The following is a 22,640-nucleotide window of genomic DNA, read 5'->3' as shown; positions in this document are numbered from 1 at the left end:
GGGATTGCTCGTTAGAAGTCCGGTGTCTGCGTAACGTTAGAAAGGAAACATGCAACGACAGAGGCCAAGTGGTGGTTGAAGCACATCGAACTTGTGGCTGAAGGCTAATGTCGGATGCCAGTGTGGCGGTGCAGTACACTGGCGCTGTGGCGCAGCTCAGATTACACCTAACTGTCTTGGGCAGTCTTCACTGTCTGCCAACTTGATATGACGCAGCCGCGCGCATGTTTCAAGGGCGCAAACAAGATCTCAGGTGGCCATCACCACTTTGCACTTAACTGGCAGGCATTTCTCAATCTTCATAGCCTGTGCCCTCTGTTACGACCAGACCTGTCTCCCTCGCCTGACTTAAAGACGACTTGCCCTCGACCAACACTCTTTGTGACATAAAGCCGCACCCTTATGCCCTTTGTGCCACCACCCACCTAGAGGTCCTACACACATCTATTTATCTGATCGCCCCTCTACACATCTGTATTCTGTTCCTCAATCGCAAGCATGACTTCCCTGGCGGCGAAGCTGGTAGCAAAGAGGCTATTCAAGGAGACAAGCGACAACAAACATGGCCAGGAGGTACGCGATCTCCCAGATATCAGGCTTGACAGATTGTGCTAAGACATTGCAGGATCCCTATTTCGAGACTGTCCCTGCAACCAGGTTGGGAGGAATGTACAAAACCACCAAGAAGCGGCGCAGGGCACTTCCGCCTGGCCTGACTCCTCAGGAAGAGAAGATCCTCACAAAAGCCAAGCGGAGAGCATACCGTATCGACCTGTCGCTCGGCAGCTTTCTGGGAACACGATTTGGTTGGGGCGCAGTCATTGGCTTGGTACCTGGGTAAGTCGACGCTCCTGACCCGCCGACTTGCGGCACTCGTACTGACTTTCTTGCAGGATCGGCGATATCCTCGATCTCTTCCTTGCTCTCATGGTGTACAGGACCTGTTGCTCGGTTGAACCAGAACTGCCGGCTTCGGTCAAGCTGAGAATGCAAATCAATGTTGTGATTGACTTTGCCATCGGCTTAGTGCCATTCTTGGGAGACATTGCAGATGCCGCTTACAAATGCAACACTAAAAACGTCGTCCTGCTCGAAAAAGAGTTGCGGGAGCGTGGCAGAAAGAGGGTTAAAGGCACTCCGGATGCCAATGTGGCAGACCCTAGTCTTCCGGATGAGTTCGACTACCATTGGCAGAACGAGGAACGTCTGTTGAACCAACAGAACGGACCGCCACCAACATACACCTCTGCTCAGGGGTCAGGGAGAACCCATGGGCAGCGGGAAGGAGTCCATGATATCGAGCGAGGGGAGCAGGCTCCACCACCTATGCCACCTCGGACCCGGGCAATTTGAGATGTTTTGTGCATGAAAGCCCATTGCGCTGTGAGCGGGCCTTGTAGTTGCGGAGCAAATGTCGAGTTGAGCGTTGACGCAAATCATTGATAACTCTCCTTCCCTTCGCATTCTTCTCGTGCTATAGTTTGTAGAGCTAAGTTTGCCCCTTTCATATAGCATCCACTTTTCATGGCTGCGTAACGCGACCCGCCCTTCGCAAGACCTCATTGAATGGCGTACCAGCGCGACTTCACGACCTAATATCAAGCTTCATTCTGTCACATCCGTAGCAGAGAATCGAGTCTGAGATGGCAAGTCCTTCGCTTCGCACAATAGGCTTGACGCAAACAGGGCACGCACCCTCGATAGCGGACGCCTGCCTTCCCTGGAGCTTGCTTGCTGTGCGTACGACATTGGCCATGATTCCAGGATACTTTTCTCCCTGCGAGTCGATATAGGTTTTCAGAAGGCTGTCAATGGACGTGTGCCGGACTGTCGAAGGTTGCGGTGATGGTGTCCCATCAAGCTCGGCTGTCTTCGCCAGCAACGGCTCGGAGGCTTCGCGGGCATAAGCTTCAAGTTCGGTCTTGAACAAGTCACGCATCGGATAGATGAACGTAATCCCGTATACCGAAGGGCCGTCGGCGATGGTTGAGGACACCGACCCGCCGCGACCTTTGGCAACATCCGCGAGTACCAGCGCGGCCAGCCGACTGTCGGAATGTCCCCAGACAATACCTGCACAAGTTTCCTGTTGCGCCACTGACACAATCAGTCGTTGAAGCAGTATCGACTGCAAGTCTGCGCGGGCTGTTACAGATGTCGCCAGGCTAGTGATTCGCTGCAGGAAGGTCTGGTTCGACTCTTCGGCCTCCCGCTTGATGCCGAGATGTTCCAAGTCCCGCTCGATCCGACCATCTGTTCCAAAAACTTCCTGCAACTTGAGCGGTGGGAGAAAAATGTGCGTGGGGAACCTCTGTTTGAGTTCTTCATAAGACTGATCTAGGCTGGTGGAGCCCTCGTCTTCTGGGAGGATAACACGGACGATGACAAGGTCGTACGCCGTTCGATTCCGCTTTGCAAGTTGCTTCTGCAGCTGGGTGTCCAGCACCTGTAACAGTACAAGAGAAGATACTCCCCCGGAAATCGGTAGCAGTAACCGATCTTTCTCATCTTCCGAACGGGCTTTGAACCGATAGGATTCCATGCGCTTGAGCACTTTTGAGTTGACGTAGCGGCTGAAACATGTTGCGCATAACCGCCGGTTTCTGATGTCTAATGTGGCCTCCCGCTCGGCACATTCCACACACAGGCCGGTCCCAGGTTTCTCGGGCACTCTAGTCGGCATTGGTAAACACTGCAGGCAGTTTTGGACAAGTGAAACGGCCTCGTGGCTGGTGCAAGTGGAGGATTTTAAAGTGCAGGTCAAGTTGAGCGGCGGCGTCGGCCTGAAAAATTATGACTCCGAACACACCATGGGAATCCGACGTACTGGCACCCAATAATATTTTGTTACCGGTTGCGCTAAAAACCCTTTAAGCGAGATAAAGTTGCTACTTGGCCCGCTCCGGGGTTCTCTGGAGCACTGCTCCTTCGAGCTGAGAGATCCTATGCCCCACGGGGCGTCCGCAGTTTTTTCATATGCCGGTTAGGACAGGCTGGGTTTAGTGTTTGAACGTACGTCGCTGAGAAGCTGGAGGGCCTAACACCAGCATGCGTCCGAAGAGCATCGCGGTAGGATCAATCTGTGATTGAGAGCCAAAAGCAAAGATCGGACTGGAAGGTTTTGGTAGACTGAGGCCACTAGGCAAGGATTACTGCTGAATTCAAGTTGTAGGATACTACACAGTGATGTTGCAATATGTGGCGGACACCGTGAATTCAGACAACGTGCCTCTTCTGGGCATAGCCACTGCTACCAGCAGACTACTGCTTTCCTCCGCGACGTTGCTAAGCCGTGAGCGCCTGGAATTGAAGGGAATCACCTTCTATTTTGCCAACAACAAAATCAATCAATATGACAAAAGCTTAAAGCGCATCGAAAAGGGCCTTTGGGAGCTGGTCGAACTTGAGGATTGATTTTTTTGTCGGTCACAACATTTGTGTAGAAATGGAACTGAGATCAACCCTGCCAACCGGTCATAATCATGTAGATTGGCAAATGTCCCACTCTGCCGGAATCTATATGTCGTTCGCCTTTTACCAGAGAGTCATGTAAAGCTGCATTGCATGCGAGCACTGGCAACGTACGCAAATAAATCGACTCCAAGCCAACGGTAACAAAGGGCAAAGTCGAGATCTCTGTGCGATGAGAGAAGTGGACCGGAAAGATAGGTGAGACGCAACTCTACCAAATAGGTATCATTGTTGTTCTCGACCTCTTGGTAGGGTATCTAGGTAGGTAGGTAGGCCAACTTGAGAGTTCACTCCGAGCCGTTTGGAAGGAAATCGGGCCTGTGGCAGTGGGAGTGGGAGTGGGAGTACCTAGGTGGCTGAAGAACGGAACTAGTGCCACCATGGCTAGCATGGTGATTGGACCACTCGCTCAACCAGCCTCCATCACGTGCAACATTCCGCTCTCTTACTATGACGTAGTGTGCCGTGGGGTGCAACTTGAAATGGCTGCGATGCCCGCATTAATGCCAGTCCCAGTCTTGCGACATCCAAGATCCTGCAGCGTGCCACAAGATAAAAGACCAAAGATTCGATGGGCTGAGATACCAACGCTCGACAGCTCTATCTTCCTGTATCTTGCATTTCCAACCCCTCTTCTTGACCACACGAAGTCGTTGTCAAGTTTCAGTACAGTCCCCAGCGCCCGCGCATTCTTGTCAACCCACCCCTTGAATACACCCAAAGCAGGGCAGCCTTGCCGCCACTATGGCCACGCGTGGGAGTATCTACGATGCAGTGACTGAGGTCAAAGACAAGGTCACAGGCACAGAACGTTCACAGTCAGGTGAAGAGCCACTGTCTGGCGTTCAAGGTGAAGGCACCCTTGCGGACCCGTACGACCAAGGGAACGTCGAACGTCCAAGTGAATCTGGGGAAGAGCCTCCTTCAGGAATACAAGGCAAGGGAACAGCTACGGACCCCTATGATGCCGGAAATGCACCAGGTCAGGCTAGTCATTGGAAAGCCACCCGAATCGCACACTGACATGACATGGTCACAGAGAATCTAACGAGCTCTCAATCTCACACCACAACGTCTGCACCGTCCACAAACCCCTTCATTACTACGACCACGGTCTCTGACACTTCTGCAGCTCCCAAGTCGGCAACAAGTGACGCCACAACAGAGACACGAGGTCGTGACCCACTGAAGGCTCCCCGGCGAGAGGAAAATTATGAGGTTAGTCCAGGTACCCTGCCGGATGGCACGCATGCACAAACCAGTGGTGATCGTGGCGAGGGTTATGAACCAGGAAGATTGAGTAGACTGAAAGGCAAACTAGCATTCGGTAAACATTAAACTGGAGGTCTTGAAGTGGATGTATTAGTATGCCAACACATGAATGACGTTCATTCTGGATGTGCTTAAAGGTGATGTGTTCAAGGAGTTCAATTCAATAGATGAAGGACAGCTATCGTTGAGGTACTCGGACGATCTGTATGTGATAAGATGCCTAAACGCATGAAGCCATCGCATGTTCAGGTTCGATAACGCCATCGAGAGATGGCCTTTCGGCCCTTTCAAGTTGTACTACTACCTTAGTAAACGACATCCACTGCCGGCCAGACACCGGACACGGCCGAACCCCGCGGCACGGAGATATTCCGAGGGGCGCCCCAGGCCGCTGCTGTGTACGAGCATACATAGTAGTTTATTTTGACAACTCGCTCCTATCTTGCACCTAAGGACCTTTACGACATCATCACCTAAGCATCTCTTGCTAACGACAGCTCCAAGTTGGGTCCGACAGCAGCGTTCCACCTAATCAAACTTACCAGTTATAAGTGCTCTTGATCAAGATGTCTGCCGCCGACATATCCAAGATTGAGGCGGCAAACCTCTTCAACGTCAATGGCCTCGTTGCCGTTGTCACAGGTGCTGGGTCAGGTAAAGCCCCGTCTCGCTGGATTGCTCTGTTACTCCATAGAAACCTCTCTTGAATATGCCTCCTGAAGTATACACAATTTACTGATTGAATCTGCGCGAAGGTTTGGGACGAATGATGGCCCGGGCTTTAGCAGCCAATGGCGCCTCGAAAGTGTTCATCATCGGTCGCCGGGAGGCTGCTCTGAAGGAAACTGCCGATTCTGTCCCTGGCAATAACATCATTCCACTGGTGGGCGATGTCACCTCCAAGGAATCCCTAAAACAGTGTGTCGAAAAGGTCCGAGCTGAAGTCGACTCCATCGATGTCCTGGTCGCAAACTCGGGCATCTCTGGTCCATCAGTGCCCACCCTGGACTCCAACCGACAGCCGCTCCCCTTTGAAAAGCTGGTTGACAACATGTGGGCGCCTGAACCAGAAGCTGTGAACACGACCTATGGTGTCAATGTGACGGGTATTCATTTCACTGTTGCCGCCTTTCTCCCATTCCTCCAGGAGGCCAATAAGAAACGGCCTCAACCACCATCTGCAGAAAACTTCAAGCCCCGGCCCCAGATCATAACCACCTGTTCCATTGGCGGATTCAACCGACAGACACTGGGGAACCTATCCTATGGTCCTAGCAAGGCGGCTGCTATACACCTCACCAAACAATTGGCCACCGCTCTGGTCCCGTACGACATCAGAGCCAACATTATTGCTCCTGGGCTGTACTATTCTGAAATGACAGAGAACATGTACAAGGCTCAAGGCAGAGCAGAGACTCACAATGTGGAAGGCACCTTTACCAAGGACATTATTCCGGCTACCCGCAGCGGAGACGAGCAGGACATGGCAGGCGTGATTCTCTGGCTGTGCTCCAGGGCAGGGGCGTATATCAATGGATGCGTTGTTGTGACTGATGGCGGCCGTCTTGGAGTGGTCCCGTCTTCTTACTAGAGCAGATTCAACAAAAGTATAGCCACGAATTGAAGAGAAAAGAAGGTAGATCATGCAAGGATGGGATATACGATAAAGGTGGCGAGTACCTGTGCTTACCGGTCCGTCAAATACAAGACTGTTACACAAGAAACTTGTCAGCTTTGTCCTCCGTGAGATGTCCAAGGCGTGCTCCTGCACAGTAAGCATGCATAAGGTAGCGTCTGATCATAATCGGCCCCAGCTGAAGCGAACTTTCCACGGCAACTTGGAAAGGTCATTCCAACACCAATGCCGAAGGCACGAAGAGCATCAGTTCAACGTTACCGTACGTACCTGGTAGATGGCGTCGAGGCGGTGCTGCAGTTGCAGGAAACGCCAAAGTAATGCCAAGCTCACTGCAGGCGATGACACCCTTTCGAAGATCGCTGACAAGGTGAACACGCCCGTTATCGGCGCAAAGTGATCCATCAGTAAACCCAGATGCCGTTCTGTGCTATCTGTACATACAACCATTGTCATGTGAGGCTCGCACCTGGCAGCCTTCCTATGCCGCTCGACTTCCAACATGGTGGATGCTTTAACTACTCCTAGGTTCCTATGTTGTGTGGCGTGAGCAACACCACGAGGGATCCGAGATGGGCTCACGGCACCAAGGAGCAATATCTAGTAGAATGCCGGGCAGATCTTGAAGAGATCAGCTCCAGCTTGAGGACTGCCATGGCCAGGTGCGTGCCAAAAGCCAGCCTCACTCTGCACCGTCAGACGGCGACGCTGTACTAGTAGGCTGGACCCTTGCAAGGAAGCGGGAGTGACGACGAGCAACATGCAGGAACCAACGGAACCGAATGATGCCACTGCGCTCAACTGGCTCCGATAGCCACTCACCGCCCGTGGCTGGCATCCACCGATTGGGCTGCTGGCTCGTTCTTAGGCCGCCGGCGGACCCTCACTAGACAGCTTTGGCCGTCAACGCCCCTGGTCCAGCTTTTAGCCTCCGTTAGGTCCCCCTTGCGGCGTCGCAGCGGCCACCAAAAACCCTGCGGCCCGTTCAACAAGATACAATTTCGAATTTTTGGTGCAGCCCAGTAAATACGGAGGAAGGCCTCCTTGTGACCCCGTCGTCGTGTTCTCTCCCTCTTCCTCGCTGTTGTTGTCTAGTACAGTACACAAGGTCTGCCTGAGCGGGACTATTTCTTTCGTTCTTCTGCTCATCCTGCATCTTGCAACTGGCGTTCCAAAAAATCTACCTTCTTAGTCCGGTTGCGCCTCCACCTCAGATCACCGCTTCGTTGACCACCGTCGACACTAAATCTCCCCCACTTCACCGCCTCCTCGACTGCGATAAAAGTACGTGTCGTGCGCATTCAACGACTCGCCTCAATTACAGAGGTGCATTGAGATAAAGTCTTTCCTACCATTTGTGAACGCATTTCAAACATGGCCACGCGACCTCAGAACATTGGCATTAAAGCCATCGAAATTTACTTTCCCAACCAGGTACGCTCACACGAGGGGGAACACACTTTAACAAGTCACATATACTCATGGTTTCCAGTGCGTTGATCAAGCCGAGTTGGAAAAGTTCGATGGCGTCGCCGCGGGCAAATACACAATCGGCCTTGGCCAGACCAAAATGGCCTTCTGTGATGACCGAGAAGGTGCGTGGCGTTCCCCTGTGCCTCTGCCCGAGAATGACCAACTGACAGCAACACCATAGACATTTACTCGCTCGCCCTAACCACCCTGACTCAGTTGATCTCGAAATACTCCATCGACCTGAAAAACATTGGCAGACTGGAAGTTGGCACTGAGACCATGCTGGACAAGAGTAAGAGTGTGAAGTCGGTCTTGATGCAGTTATTCGAGAAGTCCGGCAATTTCAACGTGGAGGGCGTGGACTCCTACAATGCTTGCTAGTAAGTCTCAACTAAACCCCATAGCGAAAGGCCCGTTCTGATGGAATTAGTGGTGGCACAAATGCGGTTTTCAATACTTTGAACTGGATCGAGTCGTCCGCCTGGGACGGACGGGACGCCATCGTCGTCGCAGGCGATATTGCTCTCTACAAGAAAGGCAATGCTCGTCCCACGGGCGGCGCTGGGTGTGTTGCCATGCTCATTGGCCCTGACGCCCCCATTGCCTTTGAACCAGGACTACGAGGATCATACATCACCCACGCTTACGATTTCTACAAGCCTGACCTGACCAGCGAATATCCTTATGTGGACGGTCACTTTTCTTTGAGATGTTATACCGAGGCCGTTGATGCCTGTTACAAGACATACAATGCTCGAGAGAAAACATTGCAAGCCCAAGCAAACGGAGCAACCACCAACGGTCATGCAAATGGAAACGGTGTCCATCGAGAAGCGGATGAGAGAGCTCCTCTGGATAGGTTCGACTACATGGCTTTCCATGCGCCAACATGCAAGTTGGTGTCAAAGTCGTACGCCCGTCTTCTATACAATGACTTCCTTGAGGACCCCAGCCACCCACTCTTCAAAGAGGTCGCACCCGAACTTCGCGATATCGACTATCAGGCATCCCTCACTGATAAAAACATCGAGAAGACCTTCATGGCCCTGACCAAGAAGCGATTCGCTGAACGAGTGCAACCTTCCTTGCAGGTTGCCACCATGTGCGGAAATATGTACTGCGGCAGCGTGTACGGCGGTCTTGTAGGCCTGATCAGCAATGTCCCTTCTCAGACCCTGCAGGGCAAACGGATTGGCGTCTTCAGCTACGGTAGTGGTCTGGCCAGTTCCATGTTCAGCTTGAGAGTGGTTGGTGACACCACTGAAATGGTCGAGAAGCTCAATCTGCAGCAAAGACTAGATAGCCGCCGAGTTGTGCCTCCGGAGACATATGACGACATGTGCTTGTTGCGAGAGAAGGCACACCTGAAGAAGGACTTCAAGCCGGTGGGAAATGTGGACACCCTTTTGCCGGGGACGTACTACCTGACCGAGGTTGACGACATGTTCCGGAGAAAGTACGAGGTCAAGGCTTGATCGCGTGGTTCGACACAGCATGGTTGTGTCATTCTTGCAACAGCTGTCTTAGTTCCGGAGCTGGCGTTAAATGGGGATTGGTGGGTGGTCTGGAAGGAATTCTGATAGAGACAGCAGGGCAGAGGAACTAATGGTCATTGGATCTGGGAAGCTGAATGCGACTTAGACTTCGCAGGAGCAGTACACAGCAGCATAATCCGTGGTCTGCTTAGGCTTTGGCCTCTGAAAAATACCCATGGTTGATCAGCACAACAATTGAATAAATGGTAGATATGCATTGCGGGAGGTTGTTGGGATCCAGAAACCAACGCCTCCTTCTAGAGTCTTAAGCAACGATTGCTGCATCAACTATGCAACTACTGCATTGTGCATTGTCGCTCAGGTCGAGGTTGGGCCATTGAGCGACCTGTTCCAGGCTGGAGGGCAGCTAGATGAAACGCAACGTGCATATGGCCATTGTAGCTGACCAGTCTATACGCATTGGCATGGACTATGACATTGCCACCTGTAATCTAGCGTTGCACGGCAGTTCGAGTGCATGCAACCGAAGCAGTTGGTCAAGATAGTCGTGTTGATTTCGTGCTGTAGTCGTGAACAGATGCAGAGTCTGAGTCACGGGAAGACGCGCAAGGTTGGCGCGTCGGAAAATTGGGCGCGTGAAGCAACTCACGTGTCTGGTCGGCAAACCTACTTTCCAAAACCAATTAACGGGTGTTCTAATACCTGTAGTGCAAAGACCCTCGGCTATGATTTGCTGCGCCACACTCTATCTCGCTCACTCCTCCACCTGTTCGTCCATCTCTACACCTTTCTACCGCGGCGGCTACTCTGACGACCAATAACACCGTATACTTGAAGAAAGCATTGAAACAAATCTTCGAGTGAAACACCCTCCAACTGGTTCAGCGCCTATCTGAGATTCTAATCAGCCAGCCTGATCGAGCCGGGGCTGCATCGCATCTGATGCACCGCGCTTCGCGTCCCCGTCTGCCACGCTTCAATCTCAGATTGCCGTCAAACAACCGCTACCGCCGTCCAGAGCCTCGTCTTGAAATAGGTACCAAGCGCCGTCGCAGATTACCTCGTAACACATCATGGACTCATGCAAAGCGTGGTTACACTGCCACCGACCATCATGAGCATATCTGGAATGGATCTCGAAATGTCATTCCACACCGAAAATAGCTGCATCTGTTTCCTGTCCGTCTGGCGCGCGTCTTCCACCACGCTCCGCGCTCCGCGCTCCGCGGTCGGGTCAGCTTTGAGGTTTGGGCAGCCCGCGACTGAGTTACTGAGCATACGTCTCCGACGTGTTGGTTTCCTCACGAGCTCGTCTTCCGTTCCGTGTTTCATCTGCATAATGACCTGCAGCATATTGTTGGGCGGGGACTCACTCTGCCCGCTTCTGGTCGCATAGACTCAACCCATTTATACCTGGTCCTTCCTCCCCTCCGGCCTCTCTCAGCCTTTCATTCTTCCAAGTTGCAGTCCTTATACTCAGTTTGCTCGCGATTGGTATCTCGTTTTCCTGCTCTTTGATCTTTCTTTTGTCTTGGATAGCAATCATCTCCCGGGGAAGCTGGCTTCTCACAGACTATTGGCATCACTATACTATTCCCCAAAAGTCACAAGATGTGAGCTCTGGCCCATTGCGGCATCGATCTGGCACTTGGCTAACTCTTGACTCAGAGAATGTCCCTGGCGCCTTACTACTACAGGCCCCTTACGCCTCCAGAGGCCACTGGTGCTGCCGGCCAGCACCGTCATACTCGGAATCTGTCAAGCTCGTCATACTGCACAATTGACACATCTCCCGAGTCAGTAATCACTGCTAATACGACCCCGAGCCGCTCGCCAGTTCTACGTCAGCATGGCCCGACCTTGCTGCCGAGGATCAGGACCCAAGACTCCTCTGCTGAGCCTTCGTTCGCTGCTCGGCCTTCCACCCATCGACGAACATTGTCGAGCACCAATGTCGGCAGCAAGAACAGTCGACCTAATATGTATAGGAGTGTCACTGAACCGGTGGATTATGTTCCGCTGATCTCACCGGTATCAAACGCTTCTCATTCTCGATCCAACTCGCTCATTCCATCCCCAAGCATCTCCAAAGCAAAACTTAATGTGCCTATAAGGACGCATTCCCGTGCTGGTTCTGCTTCAAACATCGATGGAGGCGTGTTGACACGCTTCGGTTATCCAACTTACCGCCAATTGCCAATGTATTTGTCCCATGACCAGCCCACTCCGTCGCCAGATTTGTTCGCCACAACCTTTGTGCCGTACACCAATGTACCCCTGCCAGAGGCCCCAGTCATCAATCTGGAGGGCACATTTGACATGCCCATTGACCTTGAGTCCGTTTCACGGCCTTGCTCCATGAGCCCTCCGCCTATGCTCACATCGGCCTCCACTATCAGCTTGCTGAGCTACTTGACTCAGCCCACCCAACCCATTAACCTCGTCCGCCATCTTACATTCCAAACCGGCCGTGGACTCACCAATCACTTTTGGTGGGATGTTCGCAATATTCGACCATGGAAATCATTCTCTCTGCAGACCATGTCGACAATCCCGGATCTGTTTACGCTGCTTAATTTTCAGCATGATAGTTCATGCTTCCCGCTTCCCAGCACAAACAGCAGCACAGTGACTCCGTCATCCGAGGCTGATCTCGCCGGTCTCATCACAAAGATATTCTTCCCCAAGGTTAACGCTGCGACAAGGTTGTCACTCGGGAACAATTCTATCTGTCTCTATCCTTGTCCTACGCCGACAGGGGTGGGTGTGAGCGCAAACGCGGCCAATATACCCACTTTCCTCGCCAACTATCCAAGTGACAACGACCGCACGCTGTCAGGGCTTCCTCGAGGGAGAGTTGTTGGCCTTGTGCGATCCTTCGATCGCTGGAACACGGGCATGCGGCGAGAGGGGCCGGCTCGGAAAGTCGAATACCTGCGGACCTTGGCACACCTACAGAAATGCATGCGTGATCACAGCTGTCGGTATGGTTTCATCATGACCGAGATCGAACTTGTCTGTGTCCGCGCTGGCTGTGACGACCGGGGCCAGCCTTATTTCGGCTACCTTGAAGTTGCGGAATCAGTGGAGACGAAGACTGCTGCTCGTGGTCTTGATGGCGTGCCACTCAATGGTGGAAGTGGAGAAGTCGACATGACCGTCACCCTAGCTTTGTATTACCTTCTCATGTTGGCCAAAACGACACCGCTGCCAGGCGAACCAGCCAGTTTCATGGATGTGGGAGGTCCAGGAGCGCTAACCAGGCAGCGGGTCTGGACTGGAGGCAACGGCGAAACCACAGTCATGTTTGATGAGGATGGCGATGTAGAAGAACTGGGCAAGGATGGCAAAGACAAATGGATCCCTGAGCCACAGATGGGAGAAAAGAGAGAGGCAAGGACGGTCAGGGGCTGGGTCTGGCCAAGTGATCCTTGGCACAAAAGAGAAGGCGAGCGCGGTGAGCGTGGGAGCGGTACGAGAGGTGGGAGGAGAGCCTGACAGTTGAAGCATTGGATGACCATGATGGGAGAAGGGGTTGGGCACGGCCATGTTATGGGCAGCGAAGCCATCCTGGTGATGAGCTCAATGACTATACGGACGTGTAGAAAAATCTTATAATGGTATTGCTATTCTACAGTAATCGTAGAAAGAATCATGACAGATTCCGAACCAGCGAGCCACTTATGCATTGGTGGTGGGGGAATCGCTGAGAAGATGACACAAAGAGTAACACCTGAACCGACGGAGAAAGTCAGCATAAGTCTCAGGCGTCGATCAACATGGTGCAGATGAATGAAGGGGACTTTGGGAGGTGCTTCTCAGACTGTTGAGACTTGACATAATTTTTATACTCAGCGACGGCGGCGTTGACATCGCCATCCGCCTCGTCAGTTATCGTTTGAGCATATTTGAACATCATCGAAGCTTGGGGGCACATGCGATGGCAGAATACAGCCACAGCAGGAATATGAACAGTACTTACCACCCAAATTCAAAGCTTGAATAATGCTTCCATCGACTGCATGTCGAGCAAACGACGGCAATGAAGCAGCTTCACTTGTACCTGGATAGGCGCGGTGACTCTCATGGATGTTGGAGGAAGAGGATAGAGGAAGTAAATAAAAAGCTGACCGGATCGTGGATTTTGTCGGCGCTCTTGGCGGTAACACGGCACGTGATATGGTTTGTTGCGACTGCGGTGCTTTGCTACCTGACGCCAGCACCAAAACACCTGGACTTGCGGGCAGGCCTTCCAAACAGATCGTCCTTTCAGTATTCCTCTTTCTTCATTTCTGGGGTACGGTCTCCACGAAACCATCGTTTTCCGCTGCTCTTTTGCTTACTGCAAGCCCTCCAGAATAATACAGAAGATCCTCAAGCGTGCGTCAAAATGGCGGGTATGTGGTGACTGTCCCGCTCGCACCTCACCTGCACAGGCGAGGCGAAGCAAGCAAGACTGCACAGAACAAGAACAATGCTGACATGATTACCTGTGTAGACTTCCAGACCATCGCTCGTACGTTAATTGACGTTCACAACCCAGGACCCAGGATCATGTCTCTAACCGGGCGTAGAACAATTCGTTGAGTTCTACTACAAGACCTTCGATACCGACCGCGCACAACTGGCTGCTCTTTACGTATGCACCACCCCGGCAAGATGTGGCAAGATCGCCGCACAAGCATGGTTGACACGAGTTCTGACGGGATTTATACAATGCAGAGAAACAACTCTATGCTCACATTCGAGAAAGACCCATTTCAAGGCACCCAGAGTATTCTCGAGAAGTTGACGGTGAGTTGGCGGAGAAAGCAGATGACCAACGGGTTGTCGCTCCCGGCAAGCCTTAACTGATGAGCTTCGTGCAGAATCTGCCATTCCAAAAGGTCCAACATCGTGTAGATACTACGGATGCACAGCCCTCAAATGAGACTGGCGGGATTTTGGTCATGGTCACTGGCGCTTTGATGGTGAGTGCTCAACCACATTGTCCTTTCAGTGGCCGAGAGGAGGGCACGATCAGTGCTGACGAGGAACAACGTTACAATGTAACAGGTCGACGATCAGCCGCAGCCAATGAGCTACGTTCAAGTCTTTAACTTGCTGCCTGATGCCGGGAGCTACTACGTTCAGAACGACGTCTTCCGATGTGCGTATCGCCTTTATAGGGTCGCCGGAGATCATGCTAACTGGGGGGAACAGTGGTGTATGCCGCCGGTTGATCGGTCAAAGTCGAGAAAGTGTATGCGACAACGAAACATGGCTCGGCAGGTACATGCTGCAGTTTGAATGGCATGGAGCTTGAATGGGGAGGACACGGTACCGGACGCCAGCGGGCGTCAGCCGAGGAGACAAGAACGTTCCGTTGATAGAGAGACAGTCACCACTACAGAGGCGATCACTCTTGTTCGACTCAATTCAATGCTGATTCCAGACAACTCAGTGCCAGCTACATGCAGTAGGTCGGCTCGCACATCCAATCGGACCTAGACACTTAAACAGTGTGGTACTTTCGAGCGAGCTGTGCCGACCTTGAAGTTGTGTGATCTGTAGGCTGCACCAGCATTTGAAGTCGGTGTCGTTGCCACGACTTAGAGAAGGCTGAGGTGGGCGATCAGTTTCTGTATTGGTATATTTATGTACCCTGCCAGTGGTGCTGTACCATGTGTTTGAATGCGATCGGAGCGTGGAGACACGGCGGCGCTTACATAATGCCAAACATCCCCAAAACTCGTCAGCCTTCGGAGTTGCAGCACAACGCGTGGGCTGAGGCCGCAGTTCAATTGCTGGCGGCCACTCCAGCACAGGCTGCTACATTTATCAAGTCCTCGCACTCCTACAGATACTTGTATATCCCAGTGACACAAAAGCTACCTCGTGCCGTGGCCCATCTTAACGCGCTGTCTTGTCTCCTCCTACTTGAGAAGTAGCTGCTCGACAGACGCCAGCCGCAACCCTGGCCGGGTCTGGTTTGTTGCACCTGCCACGCCGTTCCCCGTCGAACTGTCATCAACGACTTTTGATTGAGGCCTCCGCCCCCTTTTACAACCATATCCAGCTTCAGATATTCTTGGCAGCAGTGACTTAACCGCATCACCCTCCCGTGGTATCTATCCAGCCGCGACTACCCTACAAATCAGTTTTGCACAGTTCGGGCGTGGTGACCCTATACTGGACGACCACTACTGTATTCCAGTGTTGAGAGAGGAACGTCGCGCCACGCGCTTTGAATAGAGTGCACGCTTCACAATGACGCTGGCCGAAGAGTTCAAGTCGCGCAACTTCAGTGAGTGACCTCTATACTGGTCCCGGACTGCTCTCGGACCGAGACTAACAAACTGCGCAGGCATCTACGGGCAATGGTAAGCACACATCAGCCACCTCTACCCGGGCTAGGCCTCGCATCAGAGATTACTGCGATGACGAGAGAACACAGTTGGATCCTTAACTGGAAGACCCGCGGCGCAATGCTGGATCGAAAGGGCTGACAAGACACCACAGGCTCGGGGTACTATGCATCATCCTTGGAATCGCCCTGGGGATCGCCAACATCTTCCACTTCAACCTTCTGATCATATTCAGCATCATCCTCCTGTAAGTCTTAGCCAGCAACAACAATCGCAACCACCATGGGCTATGCTAACGCTGATGGCGCACCGCAGTTGTTCATCGCTTATCCTGATCTTCATTGAAATCCCTCTACTGTTACGAATTTGCCCGACCTCCGCCAAGTTCGATGCCTTCATCCGTCGCTTCACCACAAACTACATGAGAGCAGCAATCTATGGGGTCATGTCGCTGGTGCAGTGGCTCAGTCTCCTCATCGAGCGCAGCACCTTGATCGTTGCCGCGGTTTTCCTGGCGTTGGCGGGGTTGTGCTACGCTCTAGCAGGACTGAAACAACAGGACTTCGTTGGAAGCAAGACCCTGGGTGGGCAGGGAGTGGCGCAAATGATAGTTTGAAGTGATTGCTAGCCAACTGCTGCGGGTCTTGAGATAGTCTTCCGCAGTCTCGGAAAGTGAAATGACGGCTATAACCTCATCGGATTACGCTGGGCGCCGACGGCCATGGCGTTGGAATATCATGACATATGTCTTATTACCGGTGACGCCTTTGCTTTTGAACGCGAAAACAACTGGGACAGGGCGGACGCTCTTGTGCAGGAAGCTGGATAGTTGCCTGGGATTACGAGCAGCCTCGCCCTAGAGGCCAGATTGCTTGAACCGATACAGTACGAACCGACTACGGAAGCTCCTTCTTGAACAGCACGTAGTAACACGTAGTAATGGATAATGAAAGTGGTGGTGAAAGTGACTGGTGGCATAGAAGTGCAAGAGCACAACAGCATTACTACGAAAACTTCAAGTAGGCATTCAATGATAACAATAACGATGATTGACGCGAGACGCGGTATTGATGCTTTACCAGCTGAGGTGAGAGTCGCGCATCAACAAATCGAAGTGTTTGAGCATCAAGTTATTTTTATTGCTGATCAGTCGTATCCACTTCCTCAAAATAATGCCCCCTTCGCCAGTCTATGTACCGTACCTTCTACATCCTTGCCTCCCATGCACCGCTGCGCCAAAAGAGTAGCCCTGATCGTGGCTGAGCAGAGCATGTCGGGGAGGACGACCTCGACACAAGGGGCCTGGTTGGACATGCTCATGCGCCTCGTCTTACACAGCCTGCTAGACTCCATGGAGCTGACGGCCCTTGGAGGCGACCAGGGTAGGCGATAATGGGGCCGATTCAAAGGCTAGGTATTGTCGTTTCACGAGCCCTGATTGCTTCACCTTTTGATCAGGCCCCTACTAACCTTGGACGCCTGCTTTGGCTGGTTCTTCCAATCCTTGACCACTGCAGTCCGACTGATCCTGGTTGCGGCTGATGAGACGACTAAAGTTACCTCAGAATATTAGTGTCTAACCTGCTGCCAGATGGCTTTCACCGTCACTGGGCCTCGATCAGGTGTGACATGACCTTGGAACGATCTGTTTCCACGTAGAATGAAGAACATGGAGCAACCTGTCTGATGAAAGCAGCCAGTATGTCGCCAGACGCCTCACTCCTCGGACGACCATGGACAATCAGCAACGAGCAGTCTATCTTGACGTGCCCGTGACTGATGCGGAACGGGCTCGTGCCAGACGGCGACGTTATGAGCATGAAGATTCTGCCGCGCTACTACCCGACCAGAGGAATTTCCCTTCGGTGGATGAGGAAACACGGTCAACCTTTCGAGATCAATCAACACCTGTTCGATTCCCCTCGATACACGCCTCTCCAGCAATCCGCCGTCTACCAGACCGAGTCGCGCAACGATTTGAAAACCGCCAATATGTCCCGATATCTCCCATTCACGAAGAAGACGAGCCCAACTCTATCAACCTCCGCGAACCCTCAGTTCCCCCGGCAGACTCTAACAGACATCTGCTCTACGATCCAGGACCAATTGCCCGCCTGTGGACCCCTATTTGGCTGAAACAATGGCCACTGGCTCTCTTCGCGCTTGTATTTGCTGTTTTCATTGCAGGCCTCATCCTTCTCTGGCACTACGACCGGCGCAACAATGGTTTCCATGTTGCCCGAGGAACCAGTCATCTGGCCTGGGCTTATGCCCCTACTGTCATTGTCGTCTTCGTCGTGGCTGCGTGGAGGATGGTAGACTACCATTGCAAGCTGGGTATGCCATTTGATGTCCTTCAAAATGGGCCTGTTAAAGCCTCAGAGAGTCTCCTTGTCGACTATATCTCTGCCTTCCAGCTTGTTTCTTTATTCAAGGCGTTTCGAGACAGCCACTTCGCCGTCATCTGCAGCGTGACTGGATTTATCATGTTAAAAGTCGCCACCGTCTTTTCGACCTGTTTGCTGGTTCTCCTTCCAACTCACATTACACACCCTGGCACAACCGTTCTTTCCAACGGGTTCAGCGACGAAGCTTTTGATCCAACGACCCCTTTTAATTCTTCAAACTTTTCGTCTTCTCCAGTTTATGCATATTATGGAGCCAAGGCTTATGGAATGCCTTTTGAAAATGGGGTTACCCTCGACCTTGCCTATGGAGCGATCACGGTCAACTCAACATCTCATGTTCCAGATGATGCTGTCATACCGGGAGATGTAGACACTTTTGTGCCTATCATGTCATGCCACGAGCTGATCGTGGAGCTTGATACTCCAGATATTGAGAATGGTACGGACGCCAACAGTGGCTTGACGACATCAAGCAACATATCTCTTACCATCCCAGCTGGTGGAGCTTGCAGCCAGTCCATCACATTCAGTATAGCAGCTGGGGATCCATACACCGAGATACTTCCCGACAGCCAAGTCAATGGCACATTGCAGGAGATATACTGTAATTCTACCAGTGATAGCAATTCCCAAGGACCTGCAGGGCTGCTGTTCACCATGACGGACATTCACTATCAGCAGACGCTGTTCGATAATGCCACTGACTTAGCAGGAGGTACTTTTGTCATTGCAACCAACGTTTCCAGGACGCTATCGAATATGGTGAACGTCTTCTGCAAATCCTCGTACAACATCACAAAAGCTAAGGTCACCAATGACACGCGGTTGGCGGACAATACCATTGCTGTGTCAGTTGTTCTAAAGAAAGATGCCGTTAACAGTACATTGCCACGCTTCTCTGCTTGGAATGCTACCAACGTCCTTTTGCAGTCATCCGCATCTGCCAAATTGCTCTTTACTGATACGGTCCATGGTGATGGTACATCTGACTCCAATGCGTTTTTCACCTTGATGGCCGTTACGCACGGCTTACAAGACATTACTTCGTTCTTCGATGTGAACAAGTTGATTTCGGCCGCCGAAGGTACCTACAAGGGGATCTTATCGCAATATGCTCACCAGACATTGCGGACCCGCAACAACAGTGTTGTAAAAGGGGGCGCTGTGGTTACCGAAGAAAGCAGATTGCGTGTCAACGATGCCTCACTGTGGACAACGACTTCGATCTTTGGTCTGCTAATCCTGTTCTGCATAGCACTAATCTTCATTGCGCCGAGAGCTGTGGTTCCTAGAGACCCGAGCTCAATCGCCACAATCGCGATGATCCTCACGAGAAGCAGGGAGCTCAACAGGCTGCTCCGACGGCAAGGTACACCCAGCTATAGCAACCAAAAGGCGGCACTGGCTGGCTACGAATTTGGAACGGCTATTGCAACTACGGAGTTTGGGAAGAGCACGTTCAAGATTGTCACCTCCGAGGGAGAGCCAGACGGGCAGCCAATAAAGCCCAACATGGATTTCAAATGGTGGCTCCCTTTTACAGCCAGTATCCCTGTCGTTGTCCTTACGTTGATCCTTCCCGTTACTACCATCGTGGCCTTGCAAATTGTTCAGACGTCATCCGATAGACACAATGGCATTTACACCGTCACCAACAACGAATGGACCGAGGCCTACAGTCACTACATACCCAGCATTGTGATGTTGGTCCTTGCAAGTTTGGTCAACATGCTTGATTTCAACGTGGCTCTGTTCGCACCATGGACCAACCTCGCCAAGGGAAACGCAACCAGCAAAAGATCGATACTTAACCACATCTTAGGACGGTCGCCGCCGTTTGCATTCCTCCAGGCCCTCAGGACACGGTATCTAGGTGGCATTACGAGCATTGCAGCCGCTTCGTTAGCAAGTATGCTCACCGTGGTTGTCGCGGGACTGTATTATGTACAAGATTTTACCGTTACCGGTCCAGATGTGTCACTCACACAGCTCGACACGTTCGACCTCAGATGGGCCAACAGCTTTACCACTGATAATGGTGCTGCGGCATTGGTCGATCTCATCATGCACGAGAACTTCAGTTATCCTCAGTTCACATACGAAGAGCTCGTGTTTCCGAGGCTGTCGCTGGACAACTCGGCTCTCCCGACTGACCCACTCGCAAAGGTCAACGGTTCCTGGACCCAGATCCTGCCTGCCGTCCGAGCCAACTTGAGATGTGAAGTCCTGCCCGAGTCTTCTTTTAATGTGACCACCCGGAGAACTGGACCTGATTTTGCCTATGAGACCGATCGGGCTTTTGTCACCGCCCAAGCACCTCTTCCCGACTCATGCCATCTCGGTGGGTACCAGGGAAACGGCTCGTTTGTCATTTACGAGAACAGTTTCCAGCTCCTGCCGGATAGCCAGCCGACCTATGCTGGAGCACAGCTAGATCTACTCTTTGGAGTAGGCACGACGCTGTATGGGAACTATGGCGAAGTCAGAGGCAAATATATCGACGACAACCCTCCGGTAGGATGTCCCAGCTTGGCTTTCACATTTGGTCGGTTTCAACTGGACAGTTCGGACCGTGGGCCAGTTACCACCATGGTCTGCTACCAGGAGATCCAGGGCTTTAATGCGACTGTTACCTGGAAGCCGAACAGCACCGTCATCGACACAGACCGACCGCCTGTCGTACAAAATGAGAGTGTCTTCCTCCACGATAACCCAATCAGCACCAACGGAGCCAAATCATTCGACTTTCGCATTCAGAACAGCCTCGCTCAAGAATTGACTGTGTTCAATGACGACAACAACGAGGGTAGCACCAGGCCCACAACAGCATCCTACCCGTCGCTCTCAGATCCAGTCGATATCTACTTCCAAGCCATTCTTAACGGCACAGACAGACATGATCCAGCTAGCCTTGTTGGCAAGGACAACCGGACCGCTCTACTTGATGCCATCAATCGGTTTTATCGTATCTATATGGCCCAGGTGATCTCGATCAACATGCGTACGCCGTTGAACAAAAGCAGCGCCTCATCTCGGCAGTTTCAGCGTCGGCAGGACACCGGGACCATGACGAGCAGCAGTATATCTACCACTATCACCAGGTCGCGGCTTGTGCAGGACAGGGCCAGTAAACTAGCCCTACAGACCCTTCTCGGTGCCACGGCCGTGCTGTCGTGCGCGGCGTGGCTCACCACGAAAATGCGCCACGTTCTACCCTGCAACCCGTGTTCCTTGGCCGGAAGCATGTCTTTACTCGCCGGCAGTGACCTATGCTACAGCGACGATGACGGGCTATGCGAGTGCTGCGGCAAACCACGTCGGCGGTCATTTGGGTATGATGACGACAACAACAACAGAAACAGCCAAAGCTTCGGCGGAGGTGGTGTTGTTACCGAAAGAATCCACGCCGCACCGCATGAGACTGGTGGTCCCGTCACTATCAGCGTTTACGACCCTAGCAACAGCAACACCAGGAACGCAGCTTACATCGACGAAGAAGCAGAGGGAGACGGTGGCCGCCGTCGCACACAGCTCATCCCCGACGGCGCCGAATGGATGCCACCCAAACAATTCGCAGCCATTTTCGGCGCAGGCGCACGATACAGCATGGGATGGTGGCGGGAGCAGAAATGGCGAGGCAGACGACGTCGATTCGGAGTCGATATTGGCCCTCGGGCCGATGGCGCCGACGACCAGGATTGGGAACTCGGCGAGCTGCGGCGTCGTAGGCCCCGGAGCGGTAGTAGTCGTGCTGCTGGTCAGGCTGGCGATGGTGATGATGATACCGGGTTCGGCGATTTCATGGTCCTAAACAACAATACCTCACGGCGCCGCGGTGATCGCGATGGCCGCGGAGAGTATTCTCGCTTCAGTCGGTTGAGAGATAGGAGCTGGGGCCGAAGTGCAAGTCCAAGTAGGAGCAGGAGTAGGAGCAGAAGCAGGAGTGGGAGTGTGACTAGGGATACCGATATGGAGATGGCGGACAGGAGCGTGGTTCCTTCTCAGATGAGAGGGAGAGATGCCAGTGCCAGTGCCAGCGCAGACAGACACGGAGACGGAACCGAGGTCCCAGGTCAGTTCAGGTCGACATTTTCGGCGAGACGGCAGAACGCAAACTCCATCATGGGAGGTGAGGCGTAAAGCCATCGCGATAGTCGTTGTACTGTTCCATAGGTAGTCAAGTCGCGGTGAATCACGGAAGTTACTTGCCTCTCCCTTGTTATGCACAGTAGTAGTAGCAAGCAGTAGGTATACAACCTTGTAGACAGCAAGACGTTTGAATAGTGCCGTTTCTTTGGACGCTCCGAGGTCGTCTCTCTGTGTAGTGATGAAGATTTCACGCCACGAATCTCACATGCCAGGCACACCTAGGTGCCAAATACTGTCGGATTATTGTACATTGGAAGTACTAGTCCCTCAAAGAAAGCATTTTGCAGTTTCGAGTCTAAAGTCAACTGCGATGTCAGTGTTCATGAGATGGTCGGCAACGCTGAGCCCTTGCACAACCGTACCTAAATAATAAATGTAACGCTGTACG

General features: G+C 52.4%; 9 protein-coding genes across 9 annotated transcripts; 8 read left to right on the top strand and 1 right to left on the bottom strand.

Moving 5' to 3' along the window:
- The first annotated feature begins 211 nt into the window (after nt 1-211).
- On the top strand, nt 212-1,621 carry HMPREF1120_00887 (uncharacterized protein). Its single transcript, XM_009154891.1, has 3 exons — nt 212-573; nt 626-837; nt 894-1,621. Exons 1-3 carry the CDS (start codon nt 499-501, stop codon nt 1,351-1,353), a joined length of 747 nt encoding a protein of 248 aa, XP_009153139.1. The 5' UTR covers nt 212-498; the 3' UTR covers nt 1,354-1,621.
- Nucleotides 1,586-2,683, bottom strand: HMPREF1120_00886 (uncharacterized protein; the record flags this gene model as incomplete). Its single annotated transcript, XM_009154890.1, has 1 exon — nt 1,586-2,683. The coding sequence occupies one exon, from the start codon at nt 2,681-2,683 to the stop codon at nt 1,586-1,588; it is 1,098 nt and encodes a 365-aa protein (XP_009153138.1).
- A 1,532-nt stretch (nt 2,684-4,215) lies between these two features.
- On the top strand, nt 4,216-4,809 carry HMPREF1120_00885 (uncharacterized protein; the record flags this gene model as incomplete). Its single annotated transcript, XM_009154889.1, has 2 exons — nt 4,216-4,453; nt 4,511-4,809. 2 exons carry the CDS (start codon nt 4,216-4,218, stop codon nt 4,807-4,809), a joined length of 537 nt encoding a protein of 178 aa, XP_009153137.1.
- A 500-nt stretch (nt 4,810-5,309) lies between these two features.
- HMPREF1120_00884 (3-oxoacyl-[acyl-carrier protein] reductase) lies at nt 5,310-6,334 on the top strand (the record flags this gene model as incomplete). Its single annotated transcript, XM_009154888.1, has 2 exons — nt 5,310-5,397; nt 5,499-6,334. The coding sequence occupies 2 exons, from the start codon at nt 5,310-5,312 to the stop codon at nt 6,332-6,334; spliced, it is 924 nt and encodes a 307-aa protein (XP_009153136.1).
- Nucleotides 6,335-7,290: 956 nt separating this feature from the next.
- Nucleotides 7,291-9,767, top strand: HMPREF1120_00883 (hydroxymethylglutaryl-CoA synthase). Its single transcript, XM_009154887.1, has 4 exons — nt 7,291-7,813; nt 7,872-7,974; nt 8,034-8,232; nt 8,283-9,767. The coding sequence occupies exons 1-4, from the start codon at nt 7,754-7,756 to the stop codon at nt 9,325-9,327; spliced, it is 1,407 nt and encodes a 468-aa protein (XP_009153135.1). The 5' UTR covers nt 7,291-7,753; the 3' UTR covers nt 9,328-9,767.
- Nucleotides 9,768-10,066: 299 nt separating this feature from the next.
- Nucleotides 10,067-13,075, top strand: HMPREF1120_00882 (uncharacterized protein). The gene is made up of 2 exons (XM_009154886.1): nt 10,067-10,961; nt 11,017-13,075. The coding sequence occupies exon 2, from the start codon at nt 11,020-11,022 to the stop codon at nt 12,844-12,846; it is 1,827 nt and encodes a 608-aa protein (XP_009153134.1). The 5' UTR covers nt 10,067-10,961; nt 11,017-11,019; the 3' UTR covers nt 12,847-13,075.
- A 663-nt stretch (nt 13,076-13,738) lies between these two features.
- HMPREF1120_00881 (nuclear transport factor 2) lies at nt 13,739-14,570 on the top strand (the record flags this gene model as incomplete). Its single annotated transcript, XM_009154885.1, has 7 exons — nt 13,739-13,745; nt 13,847-13,864; nt 13,923-13,987; nt 14,071-14,142; nt 14,217-14,318; nt 14,404-14,497; nt 14,551-14,570. 7 exons carry the CDS (start codon nt 13,739-13,741, stop codon nt 14,568-14,570), a joined length of 378 nt encoding a protein of 125 aa, XP_009153133.1.
- Nucleotides 14,571-15,597: 1,027 nt separating this feature from the next.
- On the top strand, nt 15,598-16,311 carry HMPREF1120_00880 (uncharacterized protein; the record flags this gene model as incomplete). The annotated part of the gene is made up of 4 exons (XM_009154884.1): nt 15,598-15,634; nt 15,695-15,710; nt 15,850-15,942; nt 16,011-16,311. 4 exons carry the CDS (start codon nt 15,598-15,600, stop codon nt 16,309-16,311), a joined length of 447 nt encoding a protein of 148 aa, XP_009153132.1.
- Nucleotides 16,312-16,844: 533 nt separating this feature from the next.
- HMPREF1120_00879 (uncharacterized protein) lies at nt 16,845-22,381 on the top strand. Its single transcript, XM_009154883.1, has one exon. It carries the CDS (start codon nt 17,429-17,431, stop codon nt 22,241-22,243), a length of 4,815 nt encoding a protein of 1,604 aa, XP_009153131.1. The 5' UTR covers nt 16,845-17,428; the 3' UTR covers nt 22,244-22,381.
- Nucleotides 22,382-22,640: the final 259 nt, after the last annotated feature.

Source organism: Exophiala dermatitidis, assembly GCF_000230625.1.
Source record: "Exophiala dermatitidis NIH/UT8656 unplaced genomic scaffold supercont1.1, whole genome shotgun sequence".
NCBI lineage: Eukaryota > Fungi > Ascomycota > Eurotiomycetes > Chaetothyriales > Herpotrichiellaceae > Exophiala > Exophiala dermatitidis.
Note: the sequence above shows the minus strand (reverse complement) of the source record. Positions and strands in the feature narration are given on the sequence as shown.